The following is a 25,831-nucleotide window of genomic DNA, read 5'->3' on the forward strand; positions in this document are numbered from 1 at the left end:
AGGTATGTATGTATATAAGAACATGATATACATAGGATTTGGTACTATCTACAGTTTCAGACATCTGTTGGGGAACTTGGAAAATGTATCCCTGTGTATAAGGGGGGAAATAATATATTAAAATCCACACTTTTTTTTTGTACTGGGAAGTGAATTCAGGGGTACTTGACCAATGAGACACATCTCCAGCCCTATTTTATATTTTATTTAGAGCCAGGGTCTCACTGAGTTGCTTAGTGTCTCTCTGTTGCAGAGGCTGACTTTGAACTCCTGATCCTCCTGCCTCAGCCTCACAGCTGCTGGGATTACAGGCATGCACCACCGCGCTGGGCTCACACATTGTATTTTAAATTAATTTAATGTCCTCTAATTGTTAGGTTATTATATTAATATTTTTGAAATTACATGTGGAAACCTATAAATTTAATTTCGTTAAATTAAAATGGGGGGACTGGGGTTGTGGCTCAGGGGTAGAGCACTTGCCTAGCACAGGTGAGGCACAAGGTTCGATCCTCACCACATAAAAATAAATGAAATATATTCCATCTATACTAAAAATATTTTTTAAAAATTAAAATGGGTGCTGTAAAATATTTGCTGAGAAGGAGTTGAAATATTGGCATTTTTGCTGGCGACTTTTGTCTTTCCTGCAATTCCAATCACACCTGAGAGAGGAATGAATACTTATGGATGGATGTCTTTTAAGAATAGCAACGGTGGAGAGAGATGGATGATTCTAGCTGTCAGAGAAGGCAAGTGGAATAGGTCCGATAGTTCAAGATTTGGGTCTGTATCAGAAATACTGGCCTATTCTCTTCCTCCCCTCCTCCAGTCAGACTAAAATTTCCTGGAGAAACGGAATACTTGGTCCAGAGAGGGTGACAAGTAACAATCATGAGTCCGGTGGGTCACATTCCACTTTTTGGGCGGGTCCTTTGGCCGAGCGGGCTTCGAGCAGCAGGGGGCGCTGTGTCAGGAGCCGCGCCAGGCGCGCTGGGCCCTCTAGCGTGAGGAGACCTTTCCTCTCCTCCCCGGCTTCCGGCGCGGCTCCCGGGCGCTGTGGGCGCGCTCAGTCATGGACCGTAACCCCTCGCCGCCGCCGCCCAGTCGGGACGAGAAGGAGCACCAGGAGGCTGCTGGAGGAGACTGCATTGGGAGCACGGTCTACAGCAAACACTGGCTCTTTGGCGTCCTCAGCGGGCTCATCCAGGTGTGGAAATCGCGCACGCTGGGGCTGCCCCTCAGGTGGTTCGGCCCGGTAGCTGGCAGCCCCTCGGGCTCCGGGAGCCACCAAATCCCCCGACGACCCCTTCCCAAGCGTACGCTCGGCAAAAGGCACCTCGCAACCTCAGCTGACCCGCAAACTGCCTGGAGTCACTTTGGTGCGCCTGACGCCAAGAAAAGTTTAGTGTCGGGGATGTTGGGAGGTTTGCAGTTACCGTAATTTTGCAAGTTCTCCAAAGACATAGAACTATGCTCCCCAGCCCTATCGTCATTTCTGAAGCCCAAGCCTTAAAATTTATATGATTCATGGACTTTTTTTGTAGAATAAATGGATGTCAAAGATGTAGCCTCATCATCTACTAACTGCATTACTTTGGGCAAGTCACCTAACCACCAAGAACTTTGATTTCTCAGGCAATTTCTATAAAATAGGATGATAATACCTATAATATCATATATAGAGTTTTTTTTATAGGTTAAGTGACATAATGATCATAGAGTGCCCACCATGGTTTTTGGCTTATAGGAGACTCAGTAAATATAAGGTTTTTTTTCCCTCTCCGTATCTCAACTAAATTCCCCTCTTCCAATTTCTGTCCTTTCCTGTCCTTTTTCTACACAGCTTCCAGAATAATCTTCCTTACGACAAAAAAAAAAAAAAAAAAAAAAGTTGTTGATACTCTTCTTAGTTCTTGTTTGACTGTTGAAGCAAAATGCATATTTCTTAGCTTGGAATCCAGGGCTTTTTGCAGCCTCTCCAGGCTTCTCTGCTCATGGTACAGTGTGTTCCATCAACAGCAAACTGTACACCATTCCCCAAATGCTAGGCACTTTCTTAACTCTGATTATCTCCAAATGCTCTTATCTTTTTCACCTGACAAATTCCTATTTTCCCTCCAAGATTTAGCTTAAATATCACCTCCTAAAAGGAGTGACTCCCAGCTTCTCTCAGGAATAGGTTATTGGTCCATCATAGGTCCTCCTCCAACTCTTAGTCCATAATTCAGTTGAGTCATACAATTTTTGTGACTATCAATTTACGTGTCTTATCCCCACTAATCCTAAAATGCATGAAAGCAGGGATTACATCTTATTTATCCCAGTTTTCTAGCAACAGTGTTTGATCCATAAGTGTTGAATGAATAGATCTACCCAAGGCATTAATTTTTAAAACAAGAAGTTTGTGAAAGAAGATTTGAGGAGATTTTGAGTGGTTATGGGATAATATTAGTTAGAAAGTACTATAGAAAATTTTTATTTTTTTCTTTTCTTTTGAAGATTGTTAGACCTCAAAACACCAAATCTGGCTCAGATGATGAGGAGCAGCAGATGGAGCTTGATGAAGAAATGGAGAATGAAATTTGCAGAGTATGGGATATGTCAATGGATGAGGTATGAGGTTAGAGATGAAACATTGAAATTTCAGACTCTTAGGTGAGAAGGTGGTGAGTGGATTTTTAGAATAGGTTCAGTCCTTCACTCTCTGAGCAAAGGCTTTCTTGAGTGTCTATAGTCACTTGAATATGTGGTTCAAGGAATAGTCCCAGAAGCTATGAATGCTAAAAATTTGTGTCTGAAAATATGTGTAATTGTCCTGTGAATATCACAGAACATACTTAAGCCCATTAAGATACCTATGACATCATTAGACAATTAATTTTATGTGACCATCATCCAATAGGTAGTCTGTCACTGACTGAAACTTCATTGTGTGGCATATGACTCTGTTTAACAATTCACATCCCCACCGTCCATAGTTAACTAATTTAGTTTTTGCATCTCACATTCTTCGGCAGTATTTGGCCTTTTTGGGATCACATGTCCACTCCAGGTTTGTGTGGTGTGCCCCTAAGCAAACTCACTCTTATAATTATATTGTGATCAGAATTTTTTTCTACTGCGAATTTTGAAAATACAAATTCTGATTTTTTTTAAAAATGTTTTTTGTTATAGATGGACACAATACCTTTATTTAATTTACTTATTTTTTATGTGGTGCTGAGGATTGAACCCAGTGCCTTACACATGTTAGGCAAGTGCTCTACCACTTAGCTACAACCCCAGCCCCCAAGTTCTGATTTTTTAATATGACCCAATAGCTGTTCTCACTGTTTCCCTTATTGTGTCTTAAGCCTTGGAGGATAAGAATTAGGATTTTACTCTTTCCTTAATTTAATTCTGACAAAATTAGCAAGTGTGTTTGACTAAGAATTCCTGGTATGTAAATATAATCAGGGCAGAATAAAAGGAAGACAATTCTCCAGAGTATCACATGAGTTTAGATTTGTTTATGGAATTGTTCCATTGTCTTGAGACCAAATACCACAAAAATTTTCTAACCTTGCTTTTATCTGTTGGCACAGTTCCTCACCTAACCTTGTAACTTGTGGGTTTTTTTCTCTCTTGTGTCCTAATGGTAGTATATATGAAATTAAATTTTTTTATAGTTGCCTTAGCTATGGAGTTTAAAGAAGAATATTCAGCATCCAAGTTAACATTCATTTTTGTTTATAGGATGTGGCTTTATTTCTCCAAGAATTTAAGGCTCCTGACATATTTATGGGAGTACTGGCCAGATCCAAGTGTCCTCGATTAAGAGTAAGTATACATTTCATTTTTTTCACTTTGATTTTCTTACTGTCTATAAATCAATAATATCAGTCTGTAAATGTTTATTGAACATTACTAGGTAATGTACTACTTAAAATTATTAGAGCCATAGAATTTTAGATTTGGACTGGATTAGGAAGATCAATAGTTTCATTTAACAACTGTAGAAACTAGATAGGTATAACTATGTTATGCTGCTAATATGTGACAAACAGAGAACAGTTCCTGGACCTCCTGTTTCTCAGTTCATTGTTCTTTTTCACTCAAAAGCTTCCATTGCTTAAGAGCCATTCTAAACTTAGCCTGTTGCTTAAGACTTCCACAATCTGAACCTGAATCATCTTTCTAGCATAAAATCTACCTTCCAGTTCAAAGCTAGCCTTAGCAAAAGTGAGGTGCTAAGCAACACAGACCCTATCTCTAAATAAAATACAAAATAGGGCTGGGGGTGTGGCTCAGTGGTCAAGTCCCTCTAAGTTCAATTCCTGGCACCCCCCCCGCCCCCCAAAAAGCTACTGTCTAGATGGTCCTAATTTGGATAGGCCTGTCTACATTCCATCTCACCAGCTTATTGTGATGGCCATCTCTTTGTGTGCCCTCTGTCTCCTCTCAGTGTTCACATCAGTTACTCAAAGTAGTTTTTTTTTTCTTCCATGCCTTTCCAAGTAAGTAAGATCTTAGTAGTTATTGTTGATAGTAAATTCCTAAGAATAATAGATAAAAACTAAATGAGAGGTCTTTATTTATGAAATGTTAAATGTCCTGAGCTTTATTGCCATTTAAATTGCCATGTGCTATCCATATGATGGATGTATTTGTTGAATAATTTAATTATAAATAATTATTATTTACAGAGCATTTGGTTTTACTACTCCTATGAGGCATACTTTATAGACAACTGTGTCTCAGGTTAAGATGTGTCCAAGGCCACAAAACTAAGAATGAAGTTGAGGGCTGGGGATGTGGCTCAAGCGGTAGCACGCTCGCCTGGCATGCGTGCGGCCCGGGTTCGAGTCTCAGCACCACATACAAACAAAGATGTTGTGTCTGCCGATAAATAATAAATATTAAAATTCTCTCTCTCTCTCCCTCTCTCACTCTCTCTTTAAAAAAAAAAAAAAATGAAGTTGAGATTTAAATCTAGACCTGACTCCAGTATAACACAGTACTGAATTGCTTTTCTTTCTTTGAGATTTCAAAGAATGGAATTCTGTAGAATTTTTTATGAATTGAATGTTGAATTAAAATTTTTATCTTATAAAATGTTCTACCTGAATTGGGTACTGATAAACCAGTATTTCCTTGGATCCTTATACTAATAGAAGAATTTGACAATTTTGTTATTTCTCTTAATTTTTCTTTTAAATACATTGACTCATAATTATTTAAGAAATAAACATGTCAGAAATGGCACCTTTCAGGAATTAGTCATATTGTTGAATGTGTCTTCTAGCCACAGCCTACTATAGCAGTAATTGTCTTGAGACCAAATACCACAGGTTCTCAAACTTCAGCTTGTTCTCAAACTGGTGCAACATTCCTAACTTTCTTCAATCCCAGATCACTGATTGCTGAGCCTATCTCCTGAGTTTCTGATCGACTTTGTTAGGGTTCATATATGCTTCCAATTGACACTAGTGCTCTACAGCAGAATCATAGGTTGAGAAGCTTTATTGAAGGAATTTTTAAAAATCCTGTCATTCAGGCTGTATCTCCATGCATGCTGCACTCAACAACTTTTTTTTTTTTTTTTTTTTAAATACCAAGGATTGAACTCAGGGGCACTCAACACTGAGCCACATCCCCAGCCCTGTTTTTTGTATTTTATTTAGAGACAGGGTCTTACTGAGTTGCTTAGTACCTAACCCTTGTTGAGATTGGCTTTAAATTTGTGATCCTCCTGCTTCAGCCTCTGCAGCTTCTGGGATTACATGTGCATGCAACCAGCAACTCAGCAACTTTTGACATTCCCTAGGTTATTCTGATGAGTGGCCAGCACTATGGTACTTGGTGTTTGATTGGAAGTTCTGTCATTAGTTTATAAGGGAAGTATGTGTTTTTTTTGTCCCTACTCTCTTTTAATCTTTTCTCGACATTTGACCACCCACATTTTATTGAAACACTGCATCTCTGAAACTTCTGTGACACTTACCCTCTCTGGTCTCTGACCTCTTCAGTCCCTTCTCTGTCACTTTCTTTTTTATTTTTGAGAATTTTTTTAATATTTATTTTTTAGTTTTTGGCGGACACAACATCTTTGTTTGTATGTGATGCTGAGGATAGAACCCAGGCCACACGCATGCCAGGCGAGCTTGCTACCGCTTGAGCCACATCCCCAGCCCTTCTCTGTCACTTTCGTTGACTGCTTTCTTTCTGTACCCTGAGTATGAACTCTTTCTTAGATCCAGAACCCAGTCTTTTGTTTTTTTAATATTCGTTTCCTTATTTTACACTTGTATATTACAGCTCTGTATTGTGGGTTCAAAACCCTGACTTCTATCTGGTAACTGGTGCCACATCTCTAACTTTCTTCAGGCATTTTCTACTTGCATGCTGCATTTTCTAATCCCAGATTTCATATGTCCAAACTCAGTGATTATCACATTTACCTGGTCATAAAAACCACCTGGTGTGCTTGGTAAACATTAACTTCTGAGGCTCTATGCTAGACATTCAGATTCAGTTGATCTAGATGGGACTTGGAAGTCAGTATTGTTAACAAACCCCCTGAGCAAATCTCATGTTCCAGCAAGTATACTGTACTGCATGAATTCATTGTGTCCTTTTATACAATTTTCTTTTTTCAGTTTTCCTGTTAATGGTATCAATCTCTGGGGAAATGAAGCAACTTGAAATCTATGAGTCATGTTCAACTGCTTTCTCCTTTACTTTCCAATAGATATTTTTGCTTTCACTCTTCCTTATCCTTGTCTTCCTTATCTTCATCTTTTTCTATGCCTGCATCACTATCCTCATCCATCACAGCCCTAATCTTTTTGCATCTTGACTACTGAGGTGCAGGAAGAAATAGTGGTTGAATGTTGCTTGACTTTCCCTATCTGAAGGATGGGAACAATAGTAATACCTACCTCATAAATTATATGAAATGACATGTAGTGGCTGGTCTTAATAAGTACTAATAAATAGTTTTTTGGTTTTTTTTTTTTGTATATGTCTTTTATCTCAGAATCATTGTGACCTGTGAAATTTGCTTTGGCAGGAAATCTGTGTGGGGATTTTAGGTAATATGGCCTGTTTCCAAGAGATATGTGTGTCTATCAGCAGTGATAAAAATCTTGGGTAAGTCTTATCATGATAATTATATTTTAAAAATGGATTCATATTTTATATCCCTAAGGAAATGAGAGATGAGAAAATGTGAAAGATAATGTTGTTGATGAACATGCTACAGGAACTTCATTGCATGTTAATGGTAGCTAGGGACTTCCACACTTGCATATGGGCATGTTTCAGGAGTTAAGCCAGTTTATTCTTTATGAATATCAAAGGGACCTGAGTGTAGATGTAAGCAGGCCAGAAGAAGGATCCATGAGGTCAAACTTGGAGATGGGGGCAGTGAATCAGAATCTAAAACAATGTAGGCATAGGGAATGCAAGGCCTCAGAGATCCAGAGTTTAGGACACTAGATTTGTTAAACAGTGTCACTCTGAGAGCTTTCACTTAGATCAGGGAGCAGAACTTACCAACAGACTAGAAGATAAAAGATTGACTCTGTGATTAAAGGCTTTCGTATTTCTGCTTAGAGGCTAGTTCTCTTCTATAGCCAGGAAAGTTTTCAGCAGAAGGTTTTTCAATGGGGGAAACCTTGGTGAAATTACATGCTAAATTTGATGAGTGTATTCATTTTCTCAATATAGGGTACATGGCTATTATTCAGGATCTAAAAGAAATTTGTATTCAAAATCGCTATGGAGACTGTTCTAGACAGTTTTTGTCAGAGATGGGGTTATATAAGTTTATCACAGGATTCAAGTACCTGAGTCTCTAGAAAAAGTTGGTTTTTGTCTTCGAGGTGTGGAGAGATTTAAGATACTAGTTGAAAGCATTTATTCCTCACTAATTTATAATCATTCATGGAGTAGATGTCTCAGGATTGCATTTCATCTCTAGCATTCCCTATCAAAAATCTGATAATGAAAAATGTTAACATGTCTTTTAAATTCAATTAATGTTTATCTTAAAATTAGTATAGAACAGTTTATATTGCTAAAGGGATATGAATTTGTTCAGTTTGAGAACATATGACCAAGGCTGGTGCAGTGGCACTCACCTGTAATCCCAGTGACTTGGGAAGCGAAGGCAGGAGGATCACAAGTTCAAAGCCAGCCTCAGCAACTTAATGAGGCCCTCTGTAAAGACCTTGCTTTAAAATAAAAAATAGGGCTAGGGATGTGGATCAGTGGTTAAGTACCCCTGGGCTCAATTCCCAGAACCAGAAAAGAAAAAGAACAGTTGAGTACTTCTAGTCAGATTGGAAGATATGCATATGCTATGACACAAGAATGCCACTCATAGGTATGTAGTAAGAAAAATTGCACATTTACATTAGGATACACATATACATTGCACATTTACATTAGGATACACATTATTATTATCATCTTTTGGAGCTGGGATTGAATCCAGGGCCTCGTGAATGTTAGGCAGGTGTTCTGCTATTGAGCTATACCCCCAACTTCTTTACACAAACATTATTTCAGAAGTATTGTTTGAAATAACCCCAAATTGAAATAGACTCAGTGTCCATCAGCAGTAGTCTGGAAAAATAAGTTACGATATATTCATACAACTGAATGTTCTGCAGCAGTGACTTAAAGAACAGCTGCCTACTCTGCTGGAAACAAGCAGGTATGCTTTTCTCTTTTTGTGGGTTCCATGATTTCCTACACATGATTTTAAGCAAAACTAGGACTTAAGAATACGTACATGTGCATTGAAGTGTCCTACTGTACCTTGTAAGTATGTATAATTATGTGTCAAAGACAAATAGATGGATAGATGAAGTTTTTTAAGGAAAAAATATATATAATATAATTTCTTTCATATAAAGTTCAAAAGCAAAACTAAAAACTATAAAATAATAAAACTATAGAACAGGAATTGGTTGCTGGAAAAGTTGGTATTTCCTTTTCTAGATGGGAAAGAGAACTGATTCAGAATAAGATACATAGGGGTCATGTATATGCACCATTCTTCTCTTTCTTGGAAACATGAATATTTTAGCATGTGTGAGATGCTGGGTTTGATTCTTACCACCACACATAAATAAAATAAATAAATAAAGGCCCATCAACTACTAAAAAATATTTTAAAAAATTAATAACTTAAAAAATGAACATGAACATTTCCTTTATAATTCATTGACTGTAGATTTGTATTTTAATATGCCTTTCTGCATATATGCTTTATTTCACAGTAAAAATGTTTAAAAAATTAAATGAAAATTTTGATGTTTGAAATGAGAGATGTGAAGCATATGGACTTTTGTTTTGTAGGCAAGTGTTATTGCACTGTTTGTATGATTCAGACCCGCCTACTCTGCTGGAAACAAGCAGGTATGCTTTTCTTTTTTGTGGGTTCCATAAAATCACCCATAAGGGAATCTAGGAAAATAGAGTTAATTCTTGATTCTGAAATTTCCTATAATGTTTTTGGAAGATAGACATTAAGTTGACGTTTATCATGTAGGTTGTTGCTTACTTGCCTTTCCCAGACAGAAGTGGCCAGTGTCTGGGTTGAAAGGATACGAGAACAACCAGCTATTTATGATAGCATTTGTTTCATCATGTCAAGCTCAACAAATGGTAAGTCACCATGTAATCTAGAAAAAATGTTTTAGAGTACATTTAATTATTAGGAAAACATGTTACTATTTGTGAAAGTCATGTTTTTAAAAAGGCGAAATGCAAGAAAAAGTTTTTTGATTTAAGGAGTAAAATTGCTTCTGAAACTCCCAGGACACTGATAAATTTTCTGCTTACTGAAGGAAGATAATCATTTTAAACATAAGAGATAAACAGATCACTCTTAGAATAAGTACTATCTTGGCAAGATATGTCTTTTGGAATAGCTTTACGAATTTTGCTTAACCTTATTGCTTTAAACATTAAAAAAATATTTTTAATTGTTGATGGACCTTTATTTAATTAATTTATTTATATGCAGTGCTGAGAATCGAACTCAGTGCCTCACACTTGCTAGGCAAGCGCTCTGCAACATTCTCATTTTTATTTCAATACTTGTTTTGTTTTCTTCAGTTGACTTGCTGGTGAAAGTGGGGGAGGTTGTGGACAAGCTCTTTGATTTGGATGAGAAACTAATGTTGGAATGGATTAGAAATGGGGTTGCTCAGCCTTTGGGCCAACCCCAGGAAGATTCTGAAGAGCAGCCAGTATTTAGGATTGTGCCCTGTGTACTTGAAGCTGCCAAACAATTACGGTAAGTGAGCTTTTTTGTGCAAAATGTTCTGGAAAATCCAACTGCTAGAAGTAGCCTTAGATAGAGAAGTCTTACTTTATTTTTGATAGGATGAAGTGTACAGATAGTCTTTGTTAGGTTTGATTCCCTACCAATATTTGGGGTGGCAGAATATTCATTCTTTGCAAGAATCATAATGGTTCAAAATACTTGTTTTAATATCATTTAGTTATAGGTGATTGTTCAGCAATAATTGTGGTTACTTTTCTAACTTCATCAGCAATTTTATGTAATTTAGATCAAAGAGAAAAGGTTGTCTTGTGTTTCATTTTACATTGAACATTTAACAACTTCCATTAATGTCATCAACATTTGTTTTCTTGTTCCTTGCCCCTTTTGTAGGTACACCAATCTGGAAAGGTGATTGATTTGGGCAGTTTGTTGTCTTGCCATGAGAAATTATTAGTTCTTACATGTCACTGAAACTATTTACTATTAGTCACTAGAATAATTGATATTTTATATAAGCAGCTATTAATCTGCTTAGTGATTACTATTGCATTCTTAGTGCTCTTAGGCCACATGAAAAGCTATTTATTTTATGTCCTTTACTAAGTGAGGATTAAACTTTTTATTATTCCTCCAAATCTGCTTCTTTAGTATTTTCAATTAGTAAATGATGCAGTTATTATCCTCTTTGAATATGTTGAAGAAATAGTGAAGCTACTGACTCTTCGTACCCCATTCTTTTTCTACAGCTAGTCAACTTTCAAGTCATGGTCCTGACTTTTTGCAGGATCCCATTTGTGCCAGTTAGGCTCTGTGTCTCTCACCTAGACAATTGCCACATTCTGTTACTTATTTTTCCTGGTTTTAGGGATTGCTTCTTCCCAGACCAGTCTTTTTGTGGTACTGGGGATTGACTCCAGGGGCGCTTAACCACTGAGCCACATCCCCAACTCTCTTTTTTATTTTTTATTTATTTTTATTTTTATATTTTTAAAGGGAATTTTTTAATATTTATTTTTTAGTTTTTGGTGGACACAACATCTTTATTTTATTTTTATGTGGTACTGAGGATCGAACCCAGCGCCTCGCACTTGCCAGGCGAGTGTGCTACCGCTTGAGCCACATCTCCAGCCCCATATTTTTTATTTTTTATCTAGAGACGCAGTCTCTAGAGTTGCTTAGGATCTTGCTTAGTTGCTGAGGCTGGCTTTGACCTCACGATCCTCCTGCCTCAGCGTCCTAAGCCACTGGTATTATAGGTGTGTGCCACTGTACCTAGCTATCCAAGACTAGTTTTTAAAGCTGTCTTTGCAAAGTACTCATTTATCATCTCATTGTCATTCTTCAAACTTTTCAGTTGCCCTTCTTAGGATAAGGTCCATATTTTTTAAAAAACATGGTGTATGGCCCTGAAAAATGCCTTTCTGTTTTGGTTCCTTGTATTCTGTGTTGCCATGTGAAATTTTCTTCAATTCTTCAAACTGAACAAAGTTTTCCTGACTCCGAGCCTTTGCATAGTATGTCTCCTCTTACCTCAAACATATTAACACCCTTTCAGGTTTCTGTGTAAACATCATTTCTCTTAAGATACCTTCCTGACCCTCCAGTCTAAATGAAATATACATGATTTGTGTTCTCTTGGCACCTCGGATTTCTTCTAGTGCTAAATTTATTTCACTTTATTATAATTACTACTTTAATTTTCTTTCTGCCTTTTAAACAATAAATTTTAAGAATATAGTGGTAACATCTTAAACATCTCTGTCTTCTAGCCCCTAACATAGTGCCTGAAGGTTTTAGGTACATAAATAAACATTTGCTGAACTATTGTTTTAATTGTTCACTATCTTTTCATTTTATTGTTTTGTTGAAGAACCAACACTTAATTTCTGAGACAATAAATTGTTTATAAGAATTGTGCTTTAAGGGTTTTATTGTACTCAGCTATGGAACTAGGATAACCTTGTGAAGTTTTAAGAACATTGTCAATACTTAGTGCAATGGACCTTACTTTCTTACTATAATAATTTCAGTTATTGCCTGGTACAGTGATTCACACCCGTAATCCCAGAAACTCAGGAGACTGAGACAGGAGGATTGTGAATTCTAGGCCATCCTCAGCAATTTAGCAAGATCCTCAACAACTTAGCGAGACTCTGTCTCAAAATAAAAAGGGCTGGATTATAGCTCAGTGGTAAAGCACTGCTGGGTTCAATCCTTAGTAAGAAAAAAAGATGTCTCAGTTATTTTTTTGTTTTGATTATTTGAAAAGAAAACAATGATGGAAACATTGTCTAGCAGGTCTGTGCATTGTTGTTTTTGTGGGACATAGCCAAAAGAATTTTACCTCTTTCCTTTGTGTGATTATATTACATATTTGCTTGTTTACTCTTTCCCCATTATAATATAAGTTCTAATGAGCATTTAAAAACTGAGGATAAAATAGGGAACTTTTTTATCCTCAGCTCCTAGGGCAATGGCTAAAACAGTGTAATAAATATTTATAGAATGAGTGAATAGATAAAATTTCCTAGACAATAAAGTTATTGATGTACTGCTTTTTGCTTTTTGTATTTAGTTCTGAAAACCCAGAAGGGCTTGATGTTTACATGCATATCTTACAGTTGCTTACCACAGTGGATGATGGAATTCAAGCAATTGGTAAGATGGTTTATTGGGATGCATTAGAGCTACTAATTTAGTAGTTTCTTTATTTTTAAATTACTACTTTGTTTATATTCTTTATTAAGTACAGTGTCCTGATACTGGAAAAGACACTTGGACTTTACTTTTTGACCTGGTCTGCCACGAATTCTGCCAGTCTGATGACCCACCCATCATACTGCAAGAACAGAAAACAGTGCTAGCCTCTATTTTTTCAGTGTTGTCTGCCATCTATGCTTCACAGGCTGACCAAGAACATCTAAAGACAGAAAAAGGCAGGTATTGCTTCATTCACTAACTTAAATTGCAACCTGTTATATTTTTAAAGACCTGGCCTATGTGTGTTCTTCATTTGATTTCTTTTTCCCATTTATCCCCATTAAAAAAAAATACTTTTGTTCCTTTAAATGCAAGTCAAGGATCTGTATTAACATATTTGTCTGAAAAAATTGCCATTTATTTAGGTGGGGAAGATTGGTTTTAAACATGTTAAGTTTTAGATGTTCAAGTGCATACGTTGAGTTGACAATTTAAAGTCTGAAGCTGAGGAGAGAGGCTGAGTTAGGAATCTAAATATTGGAGTTATTAGATGTTAGTTGTTATGTTGCTTATATCTTCTATAGCCTTACTTATTTCTTTTGACTTGATGTGAAATGAGAAAAAAACTAATCTTGCTACAAATATGCTTAGCTTTTTTAATCATATGTGGTTTCCTTACTGAGTGTTGATGTCCTTAATCTTTCCCTTGAAAATTATAGAGAAAGTTTATCATACTAGAAACTTTTTTTTTTAAGTTAGTGTAGCTCAGTTATCCAGAATAGGAGATGTCATTGTGGCATATTCACACATACATGAAATCTCAATTTGATTGGTTTTACTCCCTAGTACTGCCCCTACCTTTCTTTTTCTCTTCCCATCTTCTCCCTCTACCCTAATGGTCACCCTCTACTTTCATGGCATCCTTTTCACCCCCCCTTAACTTTCATATATGAGGGAAAACATAACAATACTTTTATGAATCTGACTTACTTCACTCAAAATTGTGGCCTTCATTTCCATTAATTTTCCTGCAAATGACATAATTTTGTTCTTTATGGCTGAACAGAAGTTCATTGGGTTTATATACCACATTTTCTTCCATTCATCTGTTGGTGGACACCTAGGGTGATTCCATAACTTGGCTGTTGTGTTGTGCTGTTATAAACATAGGTATGTGTGTATCTAAGTATGCTTACTTTCATTCTTTTGGATAAATACTAAGGAATGGTATAACTGGATCATAGAGTAGTTAAATATTTTTATCTTTTTAAGGAACCTCCACACTAATTTCCATAGTTAACTATGCTAATTTATATTCCCACCAACAGTATATAAGAGTTTCTTTTTACTGTATCCTAGCTAGCATCTATTATTATTTGTATTCTTGAAGATTGCCTTTCTAACTAGAGTGAGATGGAATCTTAGTGTAGTTTTAATTTACATTTCGTTGACAACTGAAGATGTTGAGCCTTTTTTTAAATTATAGTTGTTAGCCATATTGTACTTCTTTTGTGAAGTGTCTGTTTAGTTCATTTGCCATTTATTGATTGAGTTATTCATTTGAGTTCTTTGCATATTCTGGGTATTAAATCCTATGTTAGATGATTAGCTAGCAAAAATTCTCCCATTTTGTGGGTTGTTTCTTCATTGTTAATTGTTTCCTTTTGTTCTGTAGAGGCTTTTAGGTTTTATACCATTCTATTTATTCTTTCTCTTATTTCCTGAGCTATGGGAATCCTACTCAAGAAGTCTTTGCCTGTGCCTACATGTTGAAGTGCTCCCTTTATTTTTTCTTCTAATAGTTTCAGTTTCTGGTCTTAAACGTGAGTCTTGGTTCCATTTTTTTTTCCCCCGGATACCAGGGATTAAACTCGGGGGCACCCAACCACTGAGCAACATCCCTAGCCCTTTTTGTATTTTATGTAGAGGCAGGATCTCACTGAGTTGCTTAGTACTTCACTTTTTGCTGAGACTGACATTGAACTCCTCCATCTCCCAAGCTGCTGGAATTATAGGTGTGTGTCACTGTGCCCAGCTTGGATCAATTTTGAGTTGACTTTTATATAGGGTAAGAGATAAGGATCTAATTTTATTCTTCTATATATGAATGTCCTGTTTTTTATAGCACCACTTATGAAAGAGGGTGTCTTCACTAACATGTTTTTGACATCTTTTTCAAGAATCAGATGGTTGTGGGTGGGGCTTGGCCTCTGTGGTCACTGGGAATGTTGAATCCCCCAGCAGCTTTTGCAGAGCACTGATATCTATGGACACTAACACAGACTTCATTTAAAGAACTCCATAGACAATTAATGGCAAAAACATGAATCAGTTTGTATTGTGGCATTCAAATCCTAGCACTTTGGGAAAGCAAGGAGCAAGGTTTTGAAAACTATGTTTCACCATCATTATGCATTCAAAAGTTGAGTAAGATAACCACATCAAGAATTAGGACCTCTTGGGACTGGGGTTGTGGCTCAGTGGTAAGGTGCTTGCCTAGCCCATGCACAGCCCTGGGTTCGATCCTCAGCACCACATAAAAATAAATGAAATAAAGGTATTGTGTCCAACTACAACTAAAAAAAAAAAAAAAAAAATTAGGACCTCTTCAAAAGCTTCAATTATTATCTGCATTAAAGCTGTCCATTGAACTCTCATAAAAGTAGAAGCTGAAAGGGACCTTTTTCCATTAATACATTTTAAAAATTATCACTTCCTCTGACTTCAGTTTTCTTGGCCATTAGGATCTTTCATATTATCTGTTCCATTACACAAGAACCAACAGAATATTGCGTATATATGTATGTATTTTTTCTCATATTCTGTGGCCATAAATTTTTATTGATAGAGGAGCATGAGTTTGGCTTGGTAAATTTGGAATTAGGTCTATTATTGTAGCCTACAAAAAGTTGAATCAATAATGTAAAAATAAGGAGTAAATGTTAAAAATATGTGAGGTTAATAGAGCATGTGTTTTGCATGAGGCAAGGTCCTAATTGAATTTCCAGCATCAAAAAAAGCAACCCCCCACCCCATGTTTATTTGACTTTATTTTATTATGTGTAAAATGAACCTGTTAGTTTCCTCACCTACCTCACAGGGTTGTTGCCAGGTTCAAATGAAATAATGTATGCAAAAAAGACAATAAAATGTGCAATACAGATAGGGACATGTATTATTGCGTAGTTGCAAATCATCCTCTCTGCTTTTTAGCCTGGGAAGGTCTGTGCTTGAAACACAAGTTGGAAAGTATGTACCATGTCCAAACTGGATACAGGGAAATAAGGCCATAGTTTTTGGGTTTTTTCCCCTCTGAGTACTTAGAGTACTATCGTGGGCTAATTCTAAGAAGGAGGAAAACAATAAATTTCTTCAAATTATAAATTGAAATTGGTAATGTTCTAGAGTCATTAAGGGTAGTGACATTAGTGGTTTACAATATCTTTTTACCGAGTTTTTCTTTTTAAATTAAAGAACAGAGCAGAATATTTCACAATGTATCCCACATATATAGAGTTAATATCATCTTAGTTATATGTATGTTTAAATGTGTGTGCAGTTGGTGGTTAAATAAAATGCATTTTTTTTTCCTTGTGGGGGGAAAAAAGAATTAACCATGTGGTTTGGTTTCTGTCTTCTGTTCCATTCCTCTGACTTTTTTAATGCCATGCTTGTTTTTGTTATTGTGCTCCCTAGGATAATTTGAAATCAGTTATTGTGTTGCCTCCAGCATTGTTGTTTTTTTGCTCAGGATTGCTTTGGCTATTCTGGATTTTTTGTTCTTTCTAGTTCTATGAAGACTATCACTGGTATTTTGATGAGTAGTGCATTGAATTTGTAGATCGCTTTTGGAAATATGCCCATTTTAACAATATTAATTCTGCCTATCCGTGAAAATGGAAGATCTTTCCATTTTCTAGTGTGTTTCTCAATTTCTTTCTTCAGTGTTTTATAATGTTCATTGTAGATGTCTGTCTTTCACCTCTTTGGTTAGGCTTACTCATATATATATATATATATATATATATATATATATATTTTTTTTTTTAAGCTATTGTGCATGGAGTTTTCCTGATTTTGTTGTATGGAAAAACTGTTGATTTTTGTAGGAACCTCTTTTGTGCTGTTAATAGGACTAGATATTTTTTGCTGCAGCCACCCCAAAACTGTAAAATTTTATGATCGGTGAAGAAAGTATAAAGATGTTCCTTTAACTCCAAGCCGCTGATTAAAATCTTCTCCTTGTCTTGTCCCAGCCTTAAATAGTGGTTTTGCAGAGATAGGGCTAAGGTGAGAAAGAGTCAAGAGGCTGGTATAGATTGATGTGACCTACAGGGAAATATGGAATAAGAATTGGGCTTTTGAGTTGTTGATAATATAAGGAGGTAGGAGTATATCTAAGGGGACTATAATAAAGCAGCCAGGTAGGGAGGTGTTCTGAAGACATTGAATTGAGTAATAAAAGATAAGATTTCCCTGGTTGCTAAGTTTTTAAAAAGTCTCTTCCATATACTGTACATAAATGACTTAAGTTTGGATAGGAAATTAGATTTTTTTCAAATTAGTATACTTGATATATACTTGATATTTCAGTGCTGTAGAAAACTTTCTTTTTTTCACCCAGTTATAATTATTAAGCATAAAGGTGAAGTTGAATCAGTGTTTGAATCTGCATGAGATCTCTTAGCATGTTGATGGTACAATATATATTTTGAATATGAGCTTTGTTTTTTTTTTTTAATGTGGTGCTAGGATTGAACCCAGTGCCTCACACTTGTGAGGCAAGTGCTTTACCACTGAGCTACAACTCCAGCCCCTGAATATGAGCTTTATTTTTATATTCAGTTTTTTTGTACTTTAATTAAAATGACTATTCAGTCTTTAAAAATTAGACTGAATTTTTCTGCTTAATTTAATAAAATTTAGCATTTAAGAGCTTATGTCTAAGATTTTTATGATGTTAAAACTTAAACTTAGGGCTGGGGATGTGGCTCAAGCGGTAGCGCGCTCGCCTGACATGCGTGCGGCCCGGGTTCGATCCTCAGCACCACATACCAACAAAGATGTTGTGTCCGCCGAGAACTAAACAATAAAACATTAAAAATTCAAAAAAAAAAAAAAAAAAAAACTTAATATTCTTTTGTCACTGTGTCCTCAAGACCCTGCGTTGTAGGGCTTTTTCCTATCTCTCTAACTTCTTTCTGTGCTACTCTTCCCTTGCTCACTAGCCCAGAGTCATACTGGCTTCCATTTTGTTTTTCAGACTTTCCTGATATTTTCCTTTTGGGGTCTTTGCTCTCTTTCTTTGAGATATTTTGCTGGGCTTTCTGCATTGCTAACGTTTCTTATCCTTTAATTCTCCAACTCAGTATCACTCTTCAGAGAAGTTCCCCTGTTGAGCTGCTTTATTATATTTCCCTTTTGTTTCCTTCATAAAATTTATCATAACCTGAAATGATCTATTTTATTTATTTACTTATGTGAAGGTATATAGACATAAGCCTCTCGAAAGCTGATGCCTTAGCAATCTTATTTACTACTGTATCTGTAGTTCAGTATGAATGTATGACTTAATGAGTAAAAAAAAAAAACCAAACTGGCTAATTTCATGTCTCTTTATTTGTTTGTACAGTAGATCTTCCTCTGATTGACAGTCTAATTCGGGTGTTACAAAATATGGAAGATTGTCAGAAGAAACTAGAGAACTCTGCAGAGTCTAACCAAGAAGAAAATAAAAAGTCTGATCCAACCCAAGATGATTTCCACTTGAAAATCTTAAAGGATATTTCATGTGAATTTCTTTCTAATATTTTTCAGGCATTAACAAAGGTAGGAAAGAAGTATTCATGGTTTTTTTTTTGGTACCAAGGATTGAGCCCAGGGGTGCTTAACCACTGAGCCACATCGCCAGCCCTTTTTTATATTTTATTAGAGACCGGGTCTCACTGAGTTGTTTAGGGCCTCATTAAGTTGCTGAGGCTGACTTTGACCTTGTGATACTCCTAGCCTCAGCATCTTGAGCCACTGGGATTATAGGCAGGTACCACTGTGCCTAGATTTTTTTTTTTTTTTTTCAGCAAATGCAAGTATGGTTTGCGTAATGCTGTGAACTTTATTGCTGCTTTTTTGCGGTGCTGGGATTGAACCCAGGGTTTCATGCTTGTTATTTTTATTTTATTCATTTATTTATGTGTGGTGCTGAAAATCAAATCCAGTGCCTCACACATGCTAGGCAAGTACTTTACCACTGAGCTACAACCTCAGCCCTTGCTAAAATCTTTTTTAAGCATCAAGTGATATGATCAATTTAGAAGGATACCTCCAAAAGCAATAGAGAGGAAGAATTCGAGAGTTGAGGCTGGAGGCCAGGAGACCAACTGATGGGCTCTTAAGGTTGATAATCTTCAAGAATATTCTGGCCAGGCTCCATGGTGCATGCCTGTAATCCCAGCAGTCTGGGAGGCTGAGACAAGGAAGGTCGCAGGTCCAAAGCCAGCCTCAGCAATGGCGAGGTGCTTTTAGCTACAGTGAGACCCTGTCTCCAAATAAAATACAAAATAGGGCTGGGGATGTGGCTCAGTGGTTAAGTGCTCCTGAATTCAATCCTTAGTACAAAATAATAATAATAATAATAATTTGAAAAATCATGAGAGCCTAAACAATGAAGTGTGAATGGAGAGGGGTGATGGGGTAAGGTTTAGCAGAGTAGAATTGAACACTTCTAGGGGGTGATTAGTAGCTGAACAGGAGAAGTCCTGGATGTACCCAGGTTTTTGGTTTGTGCAGTAGGGTGGATGGTAGTACCCGCCATTAAAATAAAGACCACGTGGAGATGTGTTTGGGTTATATAAAACTTTTGATGAAGCTAGGTTCAGTTTGCAACATTTGAAATGACCATAGGATCAGTAAGTAATTATATATACTGATTTGTATTTTTTTAGTAAATAAAGCTTTAGAATTTTTCATTTCTTGATAGTAAATCTTTTGTTTATTTTAGGAGACTGTGGCTCAGGGGCTAAAGGAGGGCCAGTTAAGCAAACAGAAATGTTCCTCTGCATTTCAAAACCTCCTTCCTTTTTATAGTCCTGTGGTGAGTATGGGTAAAAGTATAGGGGTCTGTATTTCACAGGATTACTAAATATTCTCAAGAAGGACTTGATCTTTCAAGGCCATTGTCAAAAAAAATGGTACACATCACATGATTTAATGCCCTGTCAGAAAGATGGCTGCTGGCTAATTCATAGTACTGGCCTAAGTGTAATTCTGATTTTAGGAAGAAATCAATATGGAATTTATGCTGTCCTTTTCTGTTATAAAGTAGAAAGCATAGGTATTAAGCAAAAGTAAGATTCTTATGAAGAGTTGGTGTTTTGGGGGTTGGAGGGAATACTAGGGATTGAACCCTGGGGCACTCAACCAGTGAGCCACATTCCCAACTCTCTTTTGTATTTTATTTAGAGACAGGGTCTCTCTGAGTTGCTTAGTTCCTTGCTTTTGCTGAGGCTGGCTTTGAACTTGCAATACTCCTGCCTGAGCCTCCTGAGCTTGATTTTTATGTGAGAATTTTGTATTGATATCTCCTACAAGTACATTCAGCTGGGATTACAGGTGTGCACCACTGTGCCCAGCTGTTTTTATGTTCTTCAAATAACACATTTGCTACCATCGGAGGCAGTTTCTAAATAGGAAATTTTATAGGAAAATAAGTACAAAAGGAAGGCATGCAGAAACATGTTGAAAAGGAAAATATTAATAAACTATAGTAATGGACTTTTTTTTTTTTTTTTTTTTTTGGTACCAGGGATTGAACCCAGAGGCACTACTGAGCCACATCCCCAGTCCTTTTTTATTTTTTATTCTGGGACTGGGCCTCACTAAATTGCTGAGACTGATCTTGAACTTGGAATTCTCCTGGGTCAGCCTCCTGAGGTGCTAGATTTACAGGTGTACAACACTGCGCCCGAACATAATAATGAACCTTAAAGGGGAATCAGCAGGAGGATAAGTAGTAGCTCAAGAATTAAAATATAAATAAATAAAAAAGTTAGGTATAGGTATAGTCACTTCCTTCATGATGATTTGGGGGACCGTGATAGCATCTGGAAATTCATCAACATATCTGTCTGTTGAACTATTTAGAAAACCATAGGTAGAACATTTTTTATAGTCAGAATATCTTCAGTCACCGTTTTTCTCACTATATTTATTTGATTCTTTTGTTTGACTCCCAGGTGGAGGACTTCATTAAAATCTTACATGAAGTCGATAATGTCCTTGCTGATGACCTGCAGGAAAGCTTCCCAACTCTGAAGGATCAGTCTTGAAAAATGAGTTGGAATTTCTTCTGTCCAAGAAATAAACTTGATTTTTTTAATAGTTGAAATTGACATAAAGGAAATATTAGATAAAACTGATACTAGACACAATTGCCTAGTGTTGTGCCCTTCTTCCTCTCTAGACTTACCTCAATTATTTGGTATTAAAATCTGAACTTCACCTCCCTCTATTTTTAATATTGCTTATGAGTTATTTATCTTTAGTTGAAGAGAGCAAAAATACAAACTTACCATTGAGGTTCTTTTGAGAATATTTGAGGGGTTGGTAAGAATTTTCTTCATAACTATTACTTTGATTTTTATGTGAGAATTTTGTGTTGGTATCTCCTACAAGTACATTCAGCTGCAGTAACAGAAAACTCTTTTATGTATTTTGTGTATTTATGCAATAAGAAGTCCAGAGGGGGGCTGTCCAGCTCTGAGAAGTGACTCAGGGACACTGCTTCCTTTCATCTTTCCATGAGACATATATACCTTTATATTCATGTTTATTGTTTCATGGTATGGGTTGTGTGCCATGTCTTTCATCTTCATTCAGAAAGAAAAAGAGGCAAAGGGGCTTCCTCTAGCAAGTCTTATCCTTGGTATTGAAAGGCTAGCCCTCCCTGGCCTTCTTTATCACATGGTCATTCCTAGTTGTAAATGTTTAAAATTTTTTTCTTTGTAGTCTATGTAGGAGAGAATAATAAGAAAGAAGGGAGGTATGAATGGTGCTTGGATAGCCAGTTGGTGGTCTTTGCTATAACGTGTAAATATATTTTAGCCACTTTGTGAAAGCAATTTGTGTTGCTTCCTTTCCAAACTGTTAGTAATTACTCAAAAGCAGTTATTGCTCTTAGTTTACCTTTGTTACATTTCAATTTTATTTTCCTACATTGGACATATGAAGGTAGAAATTTTGACATTGTGATAAAAGTAAATTAACCAATTTCTTTTTTCAGCATTATTCCAGTAGTTGAATTTCAGAAAGTGATTCGCTTGAAGAAATTCAGATTTTTTTTTTAAAAAAATTAAGATTTAGGGGAGTTGGTAGCTTCTGATGATTTACAAACTGTGCTGTACACACACACTTTATTACTCTGTATAGTGCTTCCTAATGAATGAATTGTATTCAGGTACTATCAACCAGCTATGCTTAAAAAAGCATCCAGTTTGTATTATTTCAGATACTAAAAAGTGGAATTTCTAATAGATTTAAAGAAAATATCAGTTATGAGTAATAAAGCTAGCTTTTAAAGCCCATTCCACATTTGTTTTAGAATCTTTTTTTTTTAATATTTATTTTTTAGGTGTAGTTGGACACAATGCCTTTATCTTATTTATTTATTTTTATATGGTGCTGAGGATTGAACCCAGGGCCTCACATGTGCTAGGGGAGCGCTCTACCACTGAGCTACAACCCCAGCCCTCGTTTTAGAATCTTTAAGGTAGTGGTCTTGTCTTATACTTTGTTTACTTTCCTTGAGGGATTTTTGTTGATAAAACACAGAGATAACTCTTATTGATAAAAGAAGACTGATTCCAGTTTGGAGGAAGTTTTATTGTTTGAAGTGTCACTGTTGAAAAGAATGGGACCATAAAATTAAAATTTTAGAGTTGAAACTTTTAACTGGTAGGTTTACTTTATGTTTGTATGTCCTGAGGGCTGGTCTTATTGATAGACTGAATGTGTTTATTTAACATGAAGTTTCAGAGGCACCAGTGAAATGACCTGCTAGCCAATGCTAAAACTCCAGTTTTATTTCTTTAAGTATAAGGTTGAGATGCGAATACCCTATAAAAGTAACACTTGAAATTATTGGCTTTATTTTCCTTAGTGCATACACCTTTCATATTGCTTTCCTGAAAACATGTTTAAGAGGGAGAACACAAGGCTTAGGGATTCTGAGGAAGAGAATGCTACCCAGAGGATGAGTTATAGAGGGAAAAAATGGGTTATTTTATAGGAAGGTAGGGTGTATTATTTCTGATTCACATTTCTTTTACTTTGGACCTGACCTATTTTCTTTATTACTTTTTTCTATTATAACATTATAAGCTGCTACATACTTTTGTAGTATTTTGATACATTTGAACGTTTCTTAAATCTGTAAATTATAATAAATAGTTCAGTATAAACTTTTAAAATGTTACATGATCTGAAGAGTTCACTACAATGTTCTATATTTGAATCAGTTGCAGTGATATTTTGAATGATGCTTCTCCAGAACATAAATATGATATTTGAAAGTACATGTACAAATAAAATTGAAACTCACTCTTTCCCTACACTTTTTTGTAGGAGGAGAGGGAAAAAATTGAGAGGAACTTGAGTTAGCCTTTATTATACATGGTGTCATTGTTTCTAATTAAATTTGAATTAGATTTTCAAAGTATTTAAATCATTTTTTAAAAAAGACATATTCTCCAGGGCTGTGGTTGAAGCTCAGTGGTAGAGAGTTGCCTCGCACACATGAGGTACTGGGTTTGATCCTCAGCACCACATAAAAATAAATAAATAAAAATAAAGATATTTTGTCCACCTACAACAAAAGTAAAAAATAAAAAAGAAGACATATTCTCCTGCCTTTTTAGAAGATATTTTGTCCCTTTCAGTTAATAGGATATTATTAAACTCTTGTTTTTTGGGGCTGATCCATCATTCTAGGTGAAGAGCTTTTCCAACTATCTTTAATTTCCTGTTGCCTTACTTTTGAATTGCTCACCTTGATAACTCTGGCATTTTAAGTGAGGAAAAGTTTAAAAGGCACCTCTCAACGTATATACTTTTACATGTAAACACACATACACACAAACTTTTTTTAATGATGTGCATGCAGAAACCAACTGTAGACATTAAGGAACAACCTCTGAAGTAAATCATTAAGTCTTAAGTGAATATCACTTTCTGTTGTACAGGATTGAGCTATAGTGATGGTGTAGAGCTGTGTTTGAGTAAATTAAAGAAAAGGAATGCTGAGATTATAGATTATCTTGCCTGTTTTAACGAGTATTCTTTATAACCTTATCAATATCCTATTTTTTCAAGGAATAGATTTCTTTAATTTAGGGTTAATGTATTCTATATGAACATATCTTTTCCACTTTGCAACTTTAATCTTTTCTCTATTCTTGGTAGAAGTTTTAAGGAAGGAAAAATAAGTAAGTATCACTCTTGAGATCCATTCCGAAATTTTTCTTTTTATTACTAGTGTGAGATCTAATCCAAGAACCATTATGAACAGTCATGTATGTACAATGAAATGGTATGATGTCTTGGATTTGCTTCAAAATAGTCTTCAAAATAGGGGTAAGGGGAAGGAAGGTGGGATAAGTGAAATAAAATAAAATTGGCTATGAATTGGAATTGCTGTAGCTGGGTGATGATTACATGGGGGTCTGTTACACTGCTGTTTCCTCTATTTTTGTATGTTTGAGATTTTCTATTAAAGTTTTTAAAAAACAAATCACATGATTTTAAGCCTGAGTTTAATTATGAATAGTGCTTATTCACATAAGAATCAAACTATTATAATATTAAATATTTCTGAATTCAAAACAGTTGAAACCAACACAAATACTTGATAGAAAGGGTTATCAGTATATAACCAAGTATGTAAGAATTATTATCTTTATCTCATTGTTGATGTCACATATGTTTTAGTGCCATAGTGTTATACTTTTGGGGCGGGAGGTTATTGGGGATTGAACTCAGGGGCACTCAACAACTAAGCCATATCCCTAGCCCTCTTTAGTATTTTGTTTAGAGACAGGGTCTCACTGAGTTGCTTAGTGCCTCGCCCTTACTGAGTCTGGCTTTGAACTTGCAATCCTACTGCCTTAGTCTCCTGAGTGGCTGAGATTACAGGCATGCGCCACTGCATCCGACCTACTGATATCCTTTTACTAACAGAATCTCTTATTGTTAATTTTTAAAAATATATATATATTTTTAGTTGTAGTTAGACACAATAGCTTTATTTATTTATTTATTCACTTACTTATTTCATGTGGTGTTGAGAATCGAACCCAGTGCCTCACATATGCTAAGTGAGCACTCTATCCTGAACCACTGTAGTCTGCTCATAGAGTAGTAAAGAAAAGAAGCAGAATCATAGAGATAGAGATAGAAGTTTTTAAAGAGATGACCTATGTCCAATACTTATTCTTTGGGCTAGTCAGACCTACAAGAGTGGTTAAATGTTGTCCTTAGGGCTGGCCTAGGCCCAGAGCAACAACCACAGGAAACCAGGCAAGACTAAAAGAGTGGAAAGAGGAGGACACCTTGTGGTGGATGCTGCCAGCTTTCTGCTCTCACCTTATATTTGTTCATCAATCTGCTTCATATTTCCGTATAGGATGCAGAGTCTGCATTGTTAAAATTTGATGATGGACCTTAAGTTAATTTTCATAAAGTCAAATTTGCTTAAATACATTGTTTAACAACTCAGGCAGCATCTGTAAGATAAAAGCTAAAGGGCTGAGGCTGTAGCTCAGTGGCAGAGCACTTGCCTAGCACCTGTGAGGCACT

At 36.0% G+C, this 25,831-nt stretch overlaps 1 protein-coding gene across 2 annotated transcripts; it reads left to right on the forward strand.

Moving 5' to 3' along the window:
* Positions 1-1,017: 1,017 nt before the first annotated feature.
* On the forward strand, positions 1,018-24,767 carry Saal1 (serum amyloid A like 1). 2 transcript variants are annotated; one of them, XM_005326748.5, is made up of 12 exons: positions 1,018-1,210; positions 2,503-2,616; positions 3,739-3,822; positions 7,055-7,134; positions 9,352-9,411; positions 9,545-9,660; positions 10,114-10,294; positions 12,861-12,943; positions 13,033-13,221; positions 18,618-18,814; positions 19,983-20,075; positions 21,217-24,767. In XM_005326748.5, exons 1-12 carry the CDS (start codon positions 1,076-1,078, stop codon positions 21,307-21,309), a joined length of 1,425 nt encoding a protein of 474 aa, XP_005326805.1. In that variant the 5' UTR covers positions 1,018-1,075; the 3' UTR covers positions 21,310-24,767. The 2 variants fall into 2 exon arrangements, with proteins under 2 accessions (XP_005326805.1, XP_005326806.1); XM_005326749.5 differs by having other exon boundaries at positions 18,621-18,814.
* Positions 24,768-25,831: the final 1,064 nt, after the last annotated feature.

The sequence above is a fragment of the Ictidomys tridecemlineatus genome, chromosome 4 (assembly GCF_052094955.1).
Source record: "Ictidomys tridecemlineatus isolate mIctTri1 chromosome 4, mIctTri1.hap1, whole genome shotgun sequence".
NCBI lineage: Eukaryota > Metazoa > Chordata > Mammalia > Rodentia > Sciuridae > Ictidomys > Ictidomys tridecemlineatus.

What these genes read in the sequence shown, in the direction of transcription:
- Saal1 (XM_005326748.5), top strand. Translation starts at nt 1,076, where the DNA reads ATGGACCGTAACCCCTCGCCGCCGCCGCCCAGTCGGGACGAGAAGGAG. An exon ending in CCAAGTGTCCTCGATTAAGA is followed by an intron (nt 3,823 to 7,054) that starts GTAAGTATACAT and finishes TTGCTTTGGCAG; the next exon opens with GAAATCTGTGTGGGGATTTT. An exon ending in TGATGGAATTCAAGCAATTG is followed by an intron (nt 12,944 to 13,032) that starts GTAAGATGGTTT and finishes TTCTTTATTAAG; the next exon opens with TACAGTGTCCTGATACTGGA.